Below are 18,259 nucleotides of genomic sequence, written 5' to 3'. Positions count from 1 at the left end.
TTTGAGAAAATCTGGATAAGCTCTATTTCTTTATACTAAAACGGCCTTACATTGTCTTATAAATATATAATACTAAAGTTGCAGAAATATGCGAAAATCTTGTGGGTCATTTATGAATATAATTCTAAGACTAGGCGTCTATTCTAGCTGACGCCAATGAGGTTGAAGGCGCCTATGATCGTAAAGTATCTATCCCATTTTATGACCTTATTTTGGTCACTATGTCAAGTCTATTAATCTGTTCATCAGTTATACTACGCGGAAGTATGATCGTCAGTTTTTCCAGAATAGGTATGCCATTAAGAGTTGGATGGATACAAATAATGAAGTTTTATTTATATATGATAATACCATTGGATACCGAAGATGTACTCATGTAAAAATCTTCTTCTTATCGTGTGGGTTGTGAGGTGGAATACCAACCTCATCAACACTGGTGTCAAGTTTATTACTGAACCGCCAAAGGGCCCTGGCTTGGCTCATGTAACAACTACATACTTACATCAGTATAAGTAGTAACCGGGGAACCAACGGCTTAACGTGCCTGTAAAAATGTTAAAATTGCAACAGTTACTGACCAAGTCATAATCAAACTATATTATTAACAAACTATGTTCCATGAACAGTCCATTCACCTCGATCGAAGAAACCATTTTATTGCACGGAAGGCTGTAGTTTAATCATTATATTATCTACATTAACATATGCAAATCCATTCTCATCTTCAATATCCGTCTCATAATAGCATCTTCAACTTTAAAAATTTACACATTTTAAGTTTTTTTTTTTCGTTCAATTTGTAATTAGCGTTTATTACAAAATGTACACATTCTTAGCTTATTTTTCTTACTTATTTTGTAATTAGGTACCTATTTAGTCGTAGGTCAGAGGATAAGGATCTTTTATTTTTCCTTATTAAATGAGGAGCTCGGTGGCGCAGCGGTAAACGCGCTCGGTCTGCGATTGTTGAAGTTAAGCAACTTTCGCAAAAGCCGGTCATAGGATGGGTGACCACAAAAAAAAAGTTTTCATTGCGAGCTCCTCCGTGCTTCGAAAGGCACGTTCAGCCGTTGGTCCCGGCTGCATTAGCAGTCGTTAATAACCATCAATCCGCACTGGGCCCGCGTCGTGGTTTAAGGCCTGATCTCCCTATCCATCCATAGGGAAGGCCCGTGCCCCAGCAGTGGGGACTTTAATGGGCTGGTGATGATGATAACTAACTCTAGAAATAATCGTTATTGCAATTTATACACATATCTTTGTGCGTAGCCTTTTTTTCTGCTAATTCTATGATCGATAGGCGTAGATTACTGACAATCGTTTCCGGATCAGTTATCTACGAGATCCATACAACCCATTTAGTAACAATCTGTATTCGATTGGATACCCATTTTATCTTAAAGTTACCCCTTATACCAATCACATATGAGCTGTTAATTTATCTTAAGTACAGTTTTCAGTATCACAATTGGCTCTACCATTATAAACGGCGATAAGGCTCACCTTGGTCTAACAGAAAGTTCGGTGAGGTGTGGGTGTTAGTTCATCTTGCGATGGATGTACCTTTGCCTTTGTCGTGAAAACTATAGAATGCCTATTCAATAAGCCATTTTTTTAAGTTTATGTTTAAATATAGTACAATTCTTTGCTTGTGTGATATGGGCAGGCAGTCTATTGTACACTCCCGGGCCTATGGTATATTTTACTTTAGTAACATATATACATGGGTTAGAAGCTAAATGACTACATCTCGATACTTTGTCGTTACGATATCTGGTCTTATGGCGATTGAGTCCAAATGTAATTTATTCCAAATGCGACTTAAGACCAAACGCGATGTGGTCATATCGAGAAGTAGTCGTAAAGCGATCTATAATATATAGTCTTATAGAGAATGTAGTCATATAGCTTCTATATCCCATATAGGTACATCAATGCTTTAATACCGCCTTTTAAAATCGATTGATCGCTAAGCGCGAAAGAGATGAGAGATACACTCTTATCATGCTATGTTGAAAATACTAACTGCAATTTTATCTTTGATCATTGTTTTAATGGTAGTCGGTGCATGTGGTCCGGCATCGATTTCAGTTCCGTATTGTTGTTTTCTTAAGCTTACTATTGTATTTAATATCTTTAAACATTTATAACTCATTACACAACTCTAATGATTAAAATCAAAACAAACTTAACGGAAGTCATTTCATTTAAATTCATTATTTACTTGTAACACAAGTTTAAAATTGGCTTCAATATTGATACCTTAATTACTAAAATTGGGTAATAACTGAAGGCTATCATCTATTTAGAATCTATAATTATATAAGTAGTCAATTAAATGAGTATTTTTAAGCATTTTCTAGAAAAACTGCTACCACCTTACAAATAAAAATAAACTGGGGATGAACGTGGGTTTAAGTAATTGACAGCCAATCAAAGGTCAGCCAAATTGTATAATAATTGGATTAAATTTTGCTCAATACAGTTTTTTTTTTAACATCTAGAAGTTTTATTTATCGGAGCGACCTTCGCCTCCAACAGAACTGTGGGGACTTTGTTCATCTTGCGATGGATGTACCTCTGCCCACCCCAATTGGGATATAGTCATGGGCTTATGCTTGTTTCCTAAAAATGCGAGAAAGCGGAGTTAGCTTATTAAAGATGGTTCCTGGTCCTATGCACACTCCTCTAAAGACTAAGATATAAGAAGTAAGAAAAGTGTTTGGTAAATACTAAACCTTTTATTAGGCAAGAAAGAAAAGGAAACCAAAAGAAGGATAAAATTATATCGACCTCAGTAAACCATAGATATTTACATGCAAACATCCCAATTACTTTTACGATATTTCTTTTTACCTTATTTTATGAAACATTCTGTACAATAATGGTCTTTTTACGTAAATTCAAAGAGATAGACGGTTGGATTGGATAAAACACAAGAAGTGTGCAAAGATTGTGAGACAAAAAACAAACGGTTTAAATAAATAACAGTGTATCGATGTGTATAATTAAAATCATACCTGAGTTAATTTAGCGTACAATTACTATAAATACACGACATTATTATTATAAAAAACTAGTAATTATGATTATCCACAGAGCACGGAGCGAGATTACTCTCATACACTACTAGAGATGTCTTTCGTTATTTATAACTACCTTGAATTCCGACTTCGCGATTTCTTAAACCATGTCATTCGGCTATTGCTTGTGTTGTACAAAATATGACAATTAATGCGTACCTATTTTAACTTCCTGCAAAGCTTCTTGACACACTATTTCTATAACGCTTCGTGTTCAGTATTCATTAGAGGACAAAATGTATCATCAACATCAAACTACATGACAAGGTTGCGAGATAAGACACCGATTGTCGTTTTATGACTCTCGGCGACGCATGTTGTGAGGCAATTCTCGCCTAAACCAGGGGCATGTTATGATAGCTGTTTTAATAAAGTACAACAATTCTTTCCGTCAATACAGTGCTAAAACAGTAGGAAACTTGATAAGCGGGACAAAAGTCAAAATGGCTAGTGATTTAGGCGATGTTCCTAAAGTTTTTTTTTCATAGGCGCCTCTAAAAGCAACCAATACCAACTTAGTTCAGTGCTCTGTGTTATTGTCCAATCATCAAGTCAAATTGACAAAACATCAGATATTTAACAATAGACAAGAGAATGGCTTGTAATAAGTCTCGTTCAGGGATAATGCTGTCATTAAACTTATTAATTTAATTTATCATTGAACACGATTACTGAAGTTAATTTGATAATTGGCAGATTACGCGAATCCTGTATACATAAATTTTATCTGTGGAATCTTGTTAATGGATGTTAGATAAAAATGTAAAGTGTAATAATTATTGTAAATGAAGCTGTAAGTTCCCAGAATAAAAAAAATAATAACAATAAACTCATATCGTGTCGTACTCGTATGGTGGACTGTCCGAAAAAGTAAGACGATTCCGTGCTTCGGAAGTCACGTTAAAACGGTTGGTCCCAGGCTACTAGACCAAACACGTCCAACTAATACGTAAACTGCACTTAGATAAATTTAATCAGTAGGTCTCGCGAGGATGTACAGTGGATAGACTTCCTTTTCACTACCATTTACAGATTTGTTAATAACAACTACAATTTGATAATATAGCCTACAAAATCTCATTGCTAGACGATTATCTCCTCATCTTCCGTATTTGAATTTTGGCTAGTCCTTGCGGTAAAACTTTGATCGTGAATGAAAGATAAAAAATAAAATAAACTCGCAAAAATAGAAATGTATGCATTGATACTATGTACAAGGTTTGAAAACAATGCCTATCTATTCAATATTTTGTAAAACCGGTTAGCTCCAGTTACATACTAGATTGTGTACGTAAAAAAATGGCCTGTTATGCCTCGTTTCACATTGAATTTAAAACAAAACCCGCTATCTACACCATCTATTCTGTAACCTAGCATAGAAAATTTTAGCCATGAATATTTATGATAATGTGCTTTACTAAATTGTGTAAACGGGCCTTCGGAATATTGATCATGGGAGACAATGTTAAGCAGAACAACAGTTCGAGTTCTTTCAATGAACTTAGTACCTATAGATCTCACTAGATGACGCTGTACGTAATGTTACAAAAGCTACTTGTGGAAATTACGTATTATTTGTTATTCCGTGTTTTGTTTTATATTTGTTACTGTGGTGTCCTTATAAACGTTTGTTTCCTTAAATTGTTAGTGACCAGTAAAATAAGATCTGGATATAATTTTGAGGAATACGAAGCAAAAAGGTAAAGGAGATATCACACACCCAAAGGCGGCGATATGGCTCACTTATCACGTTAGTTTAACAGACATCTCGGTGAAGAGTGGTCTTAGTTTATCTTGCGATGAATGTACTTCTAGCCCAATAGGGAATATATTTGTGAGCTTATGGTACATGTAAAGAAATTAATTCGTATATAATATATTGTTAAAGTCATTTATTTCATTGAAACTATCTCGTGCGCCTTCCACTAGACTTAAAAGGTTTATCAGAAACATTTACGTCGTGGAGCATAACTTCACTGTTTCCATCTTTATCTTACTTATATACTCAGCATGTGTCCACCCACTGCTGGGTATAGGCCTCCTCTCTTTTGACGCCATCCTTCCATTCCTTTCCGGTCCTGTGCAAGTCTCATCCATTGTTTTCCGGCGTACCTCACAATATCATCCGACCACCAGACTGGTGGTCTGCCTCGATATCGCATACCATCCCTTGGCCACCATTCAGTAACAGCCTTAGTCCATCTGTTGTCTTCGCGGTTTGCCAAGTGTCCTGCCCATCTTCACCTTTATAGTCGAGGATAATTAATAAGTCAGGAAACTACTTCACCGCATTTATTACAAGTGTAAAGTATAATTAAAGTGTAAGTGTAAAGTATAACTTTAGTTTTACTTTTAGGTATTTATTTATTTATTTTTTGTTGCACCATCCCGCATCCAAGTTGTAAATGTTTGTTTCCTTTTGTTGGTTGCCTGGAAGAAATTGCTCTAGAGCAATAAGGCCGCCCAAATTGTACTGTATTCATGTGTTATGTCTGATTGTTGAAATTCTAGTTCTGTGCAATAAAGTATATTTGATTTGATTTGATTTGATTAAGTTTACATACTCAGATACAATATCAAATCACATAAATTATCAAATGTATTACCACACTTATACATCACACTCCATTTACAAGCTCGTAAATATCATTGATATACTTGCAATAAAATTTTAATACAAATCATACCAATTAAATAGTTGGACCTATTAAAACGCCTGTAACAAGGTCTAATAGATAACATTGACTTGCACTTGAATGGTCAATGAGAATACTAGAAGACTGATGTCATCTTCGAAATATACCTACCTACATATTCAAGGACTACTCGCAAAATTAATCTAAATTAAACACATTTTGTCAGTCACTTGAGCATGAACGGAACAATTTGTTCATGATCAATTCTTGAAGATTTTTTTGTTTGATTAATGACATTTGAATAGAGATGTACAGTCATTGTACTTAAACATAATTGAACGCAGTCCAGAGTTAAAAGTCTATTATTTTACAATACCTACCAGCATCGCCACCACTAAATTCAATTTTATTAGTTTGACTTCTTGTTTGGTTCGTAGATAATTGATATAAAATCAAATATACTTTATTGCACTAAACTAAATTTCAACAATCAGACATAACACATGAATACAGTACAATTTGGGTGGCCTAATTGCTCTAGAGCAATTTCTTCCAGGCAACCACCGAAAGGAAACAAACATTTACAAACAACTATCACGTGGTTTCCAGGATTTGTGCCCTTGTTAATGGCATTAAGCTCGTCACTTGTAAAGTACACGGGACTTGAACATAGCTGGCGAGGAACGGGTTCACTGTACACCTCTGCCTAGCTCTTCGGGGATATGATGTGATGCTATGTTATGTTCATTTTGAAAATAGTATTTATAAGTCACATACACATAAAACTATTTAGGTTAAGTAATGATTATAATTCCGATGCTCTGCCGTATTAATTTGTCGTGGAGCAATCAATTGATATCCATAGGAGTGTACGTACAGTGTACGCTATGTAAGACAAGGCCAGTTTGGGCTCGCTAGGTCTGATTACCTCATCAGATTGTGTTAATAATTACATGGAACTTGAACTTCGGATGACTCTCCTTCCTATAGTCACTAACCTGCTACTTACCTACCTATAAGCTTAGAGATAATCCGAATGGCATACATTGGAACAATTGACTTTCCACCTTGTTATGTCCTGGGGCCATAGCCAAGTTGCCAGCGATGACGAAAAAGTGACCATAACATAACCGCTTAAGAAATTGATTTAAGTAAATATTTTTTTTCTTTTTGGCGCAATAAAGGATATTTGTATAACTTCACAACTATGTCACAATTCCCAATTGGCTTAGAGGTATATCCATCGCAAGATTAGTACTCACACCTCACCGACCTTTCTGTTAGACCAACGTGATAGGCGGTGGGCCGTATCGCTGTTCATGGTGGTCATTTCATCACTGTGATAAAAATATATATTATGCTTTTTTTTTGACGTGGCTTATTGTAGATTTGCCGCAGATGGCATTAACTACTTGACCGGACAAATGGGGAGCGCTGAAGGCTCTCACCCGGTACAACGTTTAAGACAACAGGCCTGAGGGTGCACAGTTGGACGCGAACCTCGGCTCAGGGCGTCGTCTGAGAGGAAAAATATTTGAAAGAATTAATCGACCCTAGTGGGTCGATAGCGATAAGCGCTGAATGAGGGAAATCGTCGACCACGCCGGCGGGGTCGGTATCGGGGTATATATATTATGCGATTGTCAGGTCACTTTTGACTTTTCAATTCATTTTTCAACCGTGATTGCAGTGTAATTTTTCGACAACTTCGCAACCCCCCCTCCCCCAGTTCACAGCGAGTATGATGCGTAATTAGGATGAGCCTTCAGCGCTCCCCATTTGTCCGGTCAGATTGTGAATGCTGCCTGAGGCAAATCTAAAATAAAGGTGTCCTATTTTAGCAATGAAACAATGAAGAACAAAACCAACTTGCTAGATCTTGTATTTACATACATACGTAAGATATCGCTTATTTCCCGTTGGGGTAGGGAATTCCACGTAGATATTTATAATGGTAATCTTCTTCTATCGTGTGGGTTGTGAGGTGGATTACCAACCTCAGCAACCCTGGTGTCAGGGTTATTATTGAGCAGCTAAAGGCCCCTTACATGGCTCATAAGTAGGCGAGATACAATTTCTATACCCACTCACATTGTACGTTGTAAGTGAGATTCATTACCAGTCAAAGAACACAAATGTAAAATAGGTATAATGCAGTCGTGAAGTATAAAGAAACCTAAGTAAGTACTTGTGTTGTATAAGGTATCTACTCATCAGTAGGTCTTTAAAACAGGTCGCGAGAAACTACCGTTACCATTGACCGCAGCAGTTCCTATACATATACGTACATACAACTATGTGTGTAGTTAACAGGAGAGTTAAAAAGGCCATATTGAAGCAATTCATCTAAAAAAGCAACATTGCAATTTGACATTTGGGCGTACTTATAAAAGTATGTCCAATAGCAATATAGCTTTTTAAGGAGAATTGCTTCAATGTGGCCTTTTTAACCCCCAGATTCAAAAGACAAGCCCCCTTCTTCAGCAACAGGACGTGATATATAATTACATTTGTTACAAATTCCATTTGCTTCGATCTTAACACACTTTTCTTGCTTCCTCCACAATCATCAATTGTTTCATACACGCACGCCGGTTTGGAGTAGATCTTACTAAACCTTTTCTAAGGACATCTCCAATTTGGTGAATGTACGTATGTCCTTCTAGGTATTCTTCTGCCAGCTCTACGAACAACCTTCGCCTTCATGTTCGAATTCATGTTTGTGTCATGATTATCACGCGCTCAGCGGTGAAGGAAAATATCGTGAGGAAACCCACATTCCCGAGAAATGCATTTTCGAAGGTATGTGACCTAATCTGTATTGGGCTGATTTTCCCTTCACGGGTTGGCAGGTCAGACAGGCGGTCCTGTCAAATCTTCAGGTTAGGTAAGCGGCCCACGTGAAAAACGGGATAATGCTAGGGGGACGATGATGTGCCTGTATTTGTTTGCCCCACTTCTGGGTACAGCTTAGACTGTGCTATATCATACATATATATGTACATAAACTCACGCCTATTTCTCACTGGAGAAAGGCTGTAAGGATATGTGGAGTAAGGAGAAGTATTCCAATTTCTTCGATCCTGACATTCTCCTCTTGCTTCCTCCACATTCATCAATATTTTCATAAGCACAGCTATGCTGTATTTTCAGATATATAACTAGGTTGTTTTGTATTATGTCTTAGCTGACTATCTATGTCTTAGTAGTTTAGGTATTTCTACGAGCACTAAAAGCTTCAAGATTACGCTAGACTTTAAACCTAGGACACCTAATTGTACGTAAACAAGTAGTACTTATAGTAGTGAATCATGGTCTAATCTACAACTATCAATGATACAACATCTAGACTCCTGATAACAGAAGAAAGGGTTCTGTGAACGCCTCTGACTGAAAGATCTGATATGAGATGGAGCCCGAAAACAACAATTTTTACCCCTTCCGTGACTTTGTGACGTGTTTAGGATCTTGAGTGAGCCAATACAGTAGGTACCCGCTTCTTTCACTCACAGTAGATCCTAGCACGGCTTTAAAATAGACTACTCTGGGCGCCATCCCACTCGCGTCAGACAGAGTACTGCGGGGCAGAAGGCAAGAGGGAAACCACTGCTTTATTTTTCCCTAAAAATAGCATGGAAAATGCTACACCGACAAGAGCGTGGCTCTTAATTTAGTGATGGGTAAGTAATTACTTGAATGAATTCTATGCGAGAAGTAAAAAGGGTCTACTTGGTTGCATAGTCGATGTTTACAACTTGTGACTCAGAATGACGTAACGTACGCATCTGACGAGACATATTCAGAACGTGTACTTGAACCATTTGAACCAAATGACATTGGGTCTTTTGGATCATTTCCAACGTTTTTCTTTAAATGTTTAATTCTTTCAAATATTTTTCCTCTCAGACGACGCCCTGAGCCGAGGTTCGCGCCCAACTGGGCACCCTCAGGCCTGTCGTCTTAAAAACGTTGTACCGGGTGAGAGCCATCAGCGCTCCCCATTTGTCCGGCCAAGTAGTTAATGCCATCTGCGGCAAATCTACAATAAGTCACGTCAAAAAAAAAAAAAAAAAAAAAAAAAATCTTTAAATGTTTTACCCGCCATCATTTCGAACATCCATTTTATTACTTGCTCAGTTTTAAATAAAGAACAGTCAATTTTATCCAATTTTTTGTGCACATGCCGAGTATATTAAAGTTTGTAAAAGTATGAGCTGAAAAACTTGCTAAAATTTGCGTCGATTGTAAATGATACTTACCTACTACTATACCATACTTTGATACTTACCATACTTTTGCGACGGAAAATTCCACTTGATATTAACTCAGAATCATGGTCTGAATCATCCCCCTCAGTATTCGTTACGTTGTCACTAACACTATGTATACTAGTAATCCTTCGGGGATACTAGCGTGTGCTATGTTATGTTCCCTTTTATATTCTGAAAAGTCTTGTTTTATACTTTTTCACATCGTATACTTTGAAATGTCGTTAGCTAATTAGCGATTAACTACTTAATCGTTTTATGACACATTTGTCCAATTACCTTCAAACATTATCTATGTAGGACGACGCAGGGTTTCCCAAGAATTTATTATTAGTTTGCTATCATTATGACATTGGTACAAGTAAAGTCCTTTTTACATTACGCGATCCATCGGACCGATGCGTCGCGATCAGGCAGTGTAATTGTACATCGGGTGGGCGGGCCACGATGTCGCCATACTGTTTATACCTACACCCGACGCATCGTGCCCGAGCACACAATGCAGGGTGTTACTGACATCGTAACGAAAACTTTCAGAGATGATCCAGACCATGATTCTTGAGTTAATATGAAACTGAAAATAATTAAAAAAAAACAGCCAAAAATCCATTAATTTTCCGACAGGAAATTTCACTTGATATTAACTCAGAATCATGGTCTGAATCAACCTCCTTAGCATTCGTTACGGTATCACTAACACCCAAACGCACTTGTATGGCTACCTGTACGTACTTGTACGTGGTGGAAGTGACATCGTAACGATATCAGGGATGATTCAGCTTATTATTCTGAGTTGATGTCAAAAAAAAAACATAAAAATATACATTAATTTTGCGATAAAAATTCCACTTAATATTAACTCAGGATCATGAGCAGAATCATTCCCCTCAGTTACGATGTCACTAATACCCTGTAAATAAGGACTTATTACAAATTGCAAGCTTTTATTAGTACGTAAACTCACACTTGTAACCCTCAGATGTAGGAATATCCAGAAATACCTAGAAGCGTTCTGATTTTTTTTTTAAATGACTTATTGTAGATGTTCTTTCTTCTTCTATCGTGTGGGTTGTAAGGTGGATTACCAACCTCATCAATCCTGCTGTCAGGGTTATTATTGAGCGGCCAACGGCCCCTGACGTGCTTACGTAACGATTACTCAGGACAATCAGGTGATCAGCCTGTAATATCCTAACCAAACTAGGGATCATAAAGATGATTTCATCATATCTGTGACGTGTAATTATTATTATCAATAAATGACTATAACTATTATTGAAGAAGACGTAATTCTTTTGTTGTTCTCTGTCTCTTTTATTTTCCTCAAGCATATATAGATAGGGATAATTATATTAATTATACATTCTGAAAACTACAAATAATATAATAATATAGGTGTCTGCATACAGGTTACTAAGTTGTCGTCGACCCCCTAGTCGTAATCATGAGGTCTAAAAGGGCCACATCAAATCAATGTATCTAAAAGAGCAGTATTGCTATTTGTCATATTGTCGACAATCCGTGCTTACTTTTATATGCGCAAAATGTCAAATAGCAAATTCAGACTACATCACTACAGACAAGGACGTGATGCACATTCGATTATCCGGAAGTACGACACGGCAGCGTTCTTAATTTTCCTTCCTTCTATGCGTGAAACATAAAAAATTAAAAACAAACTCACAACACAACTGATATTTTTTATTAGTTTTAATCTTATTAATTCATATTAATGCTATAGACTAGGAACAATACACTAACTTCTGCCGTTTCAATACCTTCAAGGTAGGTTAAATGTACTTAAATGCTGTCTTATATAACAAATAACCCGCATTAAAGCGATACGATAAATTGTAATACAAAGTTTAGCATGATACTATCAACAAAACCAGAAAAAACAAAGACTTTAATGTATTAAGCACATTTTTTGTCGACAGTACATTGTTATAATGATATCGATCAGATAGACTATTGAATATAAAAACAATATATTTTTAAACGGCTTCCTCTCTAGAAATATTCAGAGATAGAACATGCAATCACAATGTATAGTAAAATTATACTTCGAAGCTAAATAAAAATAGATAATTCCAACATTACTTACGTAGATCTATTTTCAAATGCTATCCCAACATGGCACTTGATTCGAAATCGTATACATTTCAATAAAAGAACCGACATCGAAAAAATCTGACACTAACAAAACACTATTCTTCTCTAGAGGCAGGAGAAAAGTAGTATTTCGTATGTTTTGTTTGGACAAGAAAAGCAAAAGGCAAGCAGGCTTGTCTAATAAACCGTTCTTATAATCCTGTTCAAACAACCTTTCACAGTTTATTGGCTACTATACCTAGGTACATAGCTATTCAAGTTTATTTAATACAATAGTAAAACTCTTGCTTTATTACGTATGTATATATATTATGTACTTTTTATCTACAGGCGGGAATCTACAGTTTATTGTTAACAAGAAAAGTATATTACGACATATATGTCCTTTTCAAAAACTGTAATATAGCTAAATTTATTCCTTGGCATTCATCCCGTTAGCTGCACATGCAGTCCGCCATATATCAGTTCCATAATCCCATCCAAAGCAGTCTAAGTCGATATAAATCCCATCAAGCTTCAGTTAGGCTTCAATCGTGGCTGTTGTGTTGTCAATCAGCCAGAGTGACCTCTGTTCTTGTCTAACCGGCTTAAATGATGTCGATATGGAAACAACCAATAATATAACAGTACCCTCAGGAAGTATATAAGCATCTGCTACCATGTAAAAGCCATATATAGCAAAATATTCATGTTTATAAATATTTCCTAATATGCTAATAGCGCAAACCATTTGCGTATTTTCCGCCCTAAATATTATTGTTTCTAAAGAACCATGCGTAAGAATGACGTGTGTAATATATCCCCGTGATACTTTTTAAATATTTCTTCAACAGGAAAATAGAATACATAGTCAATGTTAGCATTTTACAAAGACTAAAAAATATTGGACGCATTTAAAAAAATAGATCGATAATTCTTACTGTGTAAGAAACCTATCTTGTAATGTAACTATTAATTATGAATGTACCTACTTTGATTGCTTAGGAAGTATTTATTACAAATACAAGAATTATATCAAGTATTTAATACACGCGTCAATGGAATTCTACTTGCTAACCAGAACTAATTGCAACCTTGTTCTATTTGAAAAGTTTATTTTTTCCTGCAAGATTCTTGCAGAACACAAACTGTATATATTAGGCTCCCACTTGACTTCTGATGTTCAAGAGCTCATGGGATAATAAACAGAACCACTATAAACAGAAAATCTAAATAACTGAAATAACTTCATCTACTTGCGAAAGTATTCGTCTAATAAAAGAACACAGCTTTCTGTTTAAATATTTTACAAAACAGCACGGCAAGATACGTAGTTGTACTTTAAAGCCAAGTTCCTGTAATGATAAAAACAAGAAAATTTACAGTATAATAAATAAACTCAGTTCAAAAGAAAAATATCAAGCTCATCAAATGAGTAAAAACGAACGAATACAAAAAGCTAAGGTTCGTAATTTTTGCGTCTAACAGCCTATGATTTATGTATGCCATTTAAAAAAATATTTAACGTTAGATGCCAAAAAATATAAATTTCCAAGACGTACCTACGCAAAAAATCCTTCCTTACTAGTTTGTATTTATTTTCATGCACGTACACTCATTTTTTGCAATAACCAGAACTTTTTCTTTAAGTCTAAATAACTATAAATATTCAACCAATGTAGTAAAGCAGAGGAAATACTGAAGATTGTCACCCCGGTTGTAATCACGCTCACTTTTTATACAGGAGCATAAGCCTTGCTGTAAGCGTCGATGATCTTGAGTAGTCTTTCTTGGCTGCATCCTCGTCCGTTGTCATAGGTTTCTGGACAACCGTTGCTGATGAGGCATTCACGTTGTTGAGCTGGGCTTCCATTGCCACAACAGGACAGGGAAAAGACATCGCACATGACTGGTACTCTAGCCTGGATTGATGGGGACGCCGCTGCTTCACGCTTTGGAAAGAAAAATATAAAGGTTACAATCATTCTAATCACGCATAATAAGTACAAACAAGTTTCTATGAATGGAAGTATCTGTATAATCTATCATAATAATATAATAATGTTTATAGGAAGTAGGCAATTTTGGTTTAATATAAATATATGAAAGCTTAAATTGTGGTCTGAATCTCCCTATTAAACGAAACGAAAACCAACATGGAAAGGAACTCGTCGAGTATAACATTATTCAGAACAACTATTCATAAGGACAACCAGTCGTCGTCTTCATTTAATAATACTTGAAAATACCGGAGGCACAATTTACACTGGGCAAGCAAAACCGGCGAACTCAATGACAAACACCACAGTATTTAACATGCCAATCATGGATTTTTATGTTTTCTATTAGCTTTGATGCCAACTTTGTCAATGGCAAAGGTGTTTAAGTTAGCATATGCTAGGAAAAATAATAAAAAACACTTCTAAAGTCAAGTATTAAATTCCTTCGTACAAGTTTCCAAGACTACACATTTTAATACTAATTTAATTAGTGAAAATTTACCTCTACTTATAAATACTTGTCTTTATTAACAATTCTTGATATCTTTAAGGTAAATCAGAATTTGCTCTATAGCATTTTATACATTAAGTACATATGTTTATAAAGGTACGACTATATTTGACCACTTACTCCATGTTGGGTGCCGTGTTCCAAGTTGACTTGCGGTCTCTTCAAAGGTCGTTTAGGCGTTATCGGCGTGAACGATAGAGGCCTTGAGCCATCGCCCTCCTCTTCTTGAGTTCCTTCATCAACCAGACCCCAGTTCTGGTTACTGTCGTCCATTTCAGGGAACCTGTTAGTAATATTTGGCTTGGCGGTAGGCGTTGCTGCAGGACAATTACAGATGGGGTATGGCACGGCGTAAGGAATGTAGATTGGCTGTGGTGGAGGAGGTTGCGGCCGCCTAACGTAAGCAGAAATCTCATCTAGTAACCTATATATTTCAGGTAGAAGATCTGGATTTCTGTCATAGGATTCCCTTCGGTAGGGAGGGTAGAAGGGATTCGCAGGTGGTTGGTAGTCATAGCCATAGTTTATGTGGTATCTTTTCCTTCTGTGCCGATCTCCGCTTTCTCTTGCTTTGACAACGTGAGCTTGATCATCATCTGTGCTGACTTGGTCTGCTTGTTCACCGAAGTGGCGAGCGTCAACTGCCATCAGGCAGAGCAGAACGCCTAATACTAATAAATGCGTATTCATCTGTAACAACAAAACATTCTATAAAAATCTTTACCTAGTAATAGTTCTTATTTACATATTTGTAATGTCAAATCATTGTATTTTTGTTTGAACTTTATCACGAATCATTTTGTTTTCCTTATATCAAACAGGATTTCTTCTTGATGCTTGTTGATCACTAATGTATCTAGTTTTTTGTTCATTATCTAACACAATTGTTACTTAATTTGCGTTCACATTTACAACCGGTTTCCGGATCATTGTGTCTATTAAAAGTAGATATATCTTAATTTTACTAATAAAAAGACTGGCACTGTAAATAGTCACGTACTTTTTGCAGATATCATTAGACAACTTATTATTTTGCTGTAATTGATATTATTAAGACAACACGCGGAAGCAAAGACCTCTGTTACGACTTGTTTTCTTGACGTCGTTGGAAAGATAATTTATGTTACTTATAGTTGTTTAAATGCAGTTGTCGCTTGCAAATTATTAACTTGTTTCTCTACTAGATTATATTCTGCTTTCCTTTAATGCTTATTCTTAAAGCTGAATATAATTTCTTATATTCACCGTCATATCATCATTGCCTTTCTTGGTATTAATTAACTAATTGCCATTGATGGCAAGCGTTGACGCTCTGATGTGTATTTGAAAGTTTTTTGAACGTAATCGATACAAGTGGAAACCATCACGGATTCTTGAGCGGTAAGATAACCTAGATGTTAGGAGCAGGTAGAAAGTTTCTTGACATTCGCAAAGTTCGACGGATCACATCAACACAAACAAAAACATTTCGGATCGAGATCGGTATGGTGTTACGAGCATCTAAAATTAATTCACTTGACACAATTGGGCCCAAGACAACGTACCTTGTTCTAATTTTGGAGTAGGGTGGGAAAAGATTGTTCGATGGTGACGTCACAGTAATTAAGCACAAACTTGTTTCACAGGTAACCGATAGTCGTTATCGTTATCAATAATGGCAGTAGACAGGCGTGTGTCGCTCGCAATGTGTCGCGGTAGACTGACTCGATGCGCGCGCGACCGTGGCATTGAATGCGCCCGCGCACCCGCGCAATACCTATATATTTTTACATAAAGGTGTGTCCTCAACTTTGCGTGGAGTTTTTGACTTAGTAAGAACCTGGGTCCAATGACGTCATATTGTAAACATCATTTATCTCTAATGCTGATGATGTGTTACGATAACTAAATACGATGAATAAATAATATTATATGTCCTGCATCTTCGGTTATCATTCGTGTATAAGGTATCGTGCAAATTAATCATGATATGTCGATCTGGACGATTGAAATTATATTTTTTTTCATCCTTTTAATTATTTTTGTAAGCCAAAATAAAATGATTTTATATAGTAACGTATCCAGCGTGGTGGAGTATGCTCCATACCTCCTCCGGTTGATTGAGGGGAGCAGTGGGACGTATATAGGCAGTTTATGTATTATGTATAGTAACGTAACGTGTTCAGGAGAATAAAATAACAAATTAATATATTTTTTTTTACTTTTTTTTCATTGTCGTATTTTTAGCTTTAAATATCTATACGTACTTATTACACTGTTCATTAAGACTGAATGTCCTTATTAAATTCAAACTCCAGTGTTTAACTATTGTGTCTGGAAATCTCGACCACAAGAGGTTAAGAAACCTTGTTTTTTTAGGGAAACAAATAAGTTTTTGTGGTAACAGTTGTATTGGTACTGCAAATATTTATCGATATTTCGTTACTCTACCGTTCGCATACAGTATGTCATGTACACGATTCCTTACCTAGTCGGAACAGTTGCAGTCAACGGCCGCAAGCTGTGGCGTGCAAAAAAATCCAATACATCATTCTTTCGAAGGGTCATACCGAGGCCAAACCGAACAAAATGGGGGCCGAAAAATTTTACGGACACCAAAAAACATAGGAAGTCGTTATGGTTAACGAATCGTTTGTCAACGTATTTATTATTCTGTATGTTTTTGTATTCTACCAAGAACAGGTCTCGGGTAAAAAATAATAAAGAGACAAGCGGGCAGTAGCAATGATATTACATAATACATTAGGAGGGAGATATCTCATTTTAATGGTTTACATTTCGACTTCAAATCAAATCTGATACATTTTATTGCACAGAACTTAATTTTTAACAAACAGACATAACACATGAATACAATACAACTTGGACGGCCTTCTTGCTCTAGAGCAATATCTTCCAGGCAATTACCAGGAAACAAATATTTACTAGACTTGGATGCGGGATGGTGCAACAAGAAAAGTCTTAGAATATTTGAATAGCGTCTTCGATTATATCGTCGCTGATGTCGCTAACTGGCGTATCTGTCATTTTTTGCGAATCTGATTTGCACCTTTTGCTATTGTCAATAAGACACAAAATATTTTAGAAAAATATTGCAGATAAGTTAGTTTTCAAAATCAGCCACGATATACGTCCTGCAGCTGGGCACAGGCCTCCCCTTAAACAACGGAATGCGTATGGAGCATACTCCACGCTGCCAGGTATATTATTAGGTTTTTTTTATATAAAAAAGCTGCATAAATATAGCTGGTCAGTGAAATATGTATCTATAAGCAGGCAGACAAATAAGTAGACGATACGAGTATATAATATTACATAACAGATTAGTCACACATTTGTGTCAACAAACCTACAAAAGTTATGAATAATAGGAAGTACAATGTATTTTGATGCTATCTCTAATAGTACCTAATCCAAACACGTTTTGATGGTTAATGCGACCACTGTTGAGTTCATTTTACGATTTTAGTTCTCGGAAGTGTTACGATTGTTTTTTATTTTATCTGAGGAAGTAATTAGTCATGTGTAAGTGTGGGCAATACCCACAATACGTCACACTTCCTCACTTTGCCCCGCGCGTAAGGGAAAACGTTAACAGGTACCTACCTATTTATGTCATCAATGCTTATTCATAGAAATATAATGTTCCAATTCATTAAAGTGGTATTTA

At 36.2% G+C, this 18,259-nt stretch overlaps 2 protein-coding genes across 2 annotated transcripts in view; one reads left to right on the top strand and one right to left on the bottom strand.

The window, feature by feature from the left end:
- LOC126369807 (uncharacterized) overlaps nucleotides 1–18,259 on the top strand; it is a 192,400-nt gene that overhangs the window by 66,463 nt on the left and 107,678 nt on the right. The gene's annotated exons all lie outside the window — the stretch shown is intronic.
- LOC126369703 (uncharacterized) lies at nucleotides 11,668–16,308 on the bottom strand. Its single transcript, XM_050014271.1, has 3 exons — nucleotides 16,134–16,308; nucleotides 14,710–15,279; nucleotides 11,668–14,030 (listed from the first exon to the last, which is right to left on the bottom strand). The coding sequence occupies exons 2-3, from the start codon at nucleotides 15,277–15,279 to the stop codon at nucleotides 13,815–13,817; spliced, it is 786 nt and encodes a 261-aa protein (XP_049870228.1). The 5' UTR covers nucleotides 16,134–16,308; the 3' UTR covers nucleotides 11,668–13,814.

This window comes from Pectinophora gossypiella, chromosome 9 (assembly GCF_024362695.1).
Source record: "Pectinophora gossypiella chromosome 9, ilPecGoss1.1, whole genome shotgun sequence".
NCBI lineage: Eukaryota > Metazoa > Arthropoda > Insecta > Lepidoptera > Gelechiidae > Pectinophora > Pectinophora gossypiella.
The sequence above is the reverse complement of the archived record's forward strand: the minus strand, read 5'-3'. Positions and strand labels throughout refer to the sequence as shown.

Excerpts from the sequence above, each read along its gene's own strand:
- LOC126369703 (XM_050014271.1), bottom strand. The coding sequence starts at position 15,279 with ATGAATACGCATTTATTAGTATTAGGCGTTCTGCTCTGCCTGATGGCA. Across the intron at positions 14,031-14,709 it reads AACACGGCACCCAACATGGA|CGTGAAGCAGCGGCGTCCCC; the intron begins GTAAGTGGTCAA and ends TTCTTTCCAAAG.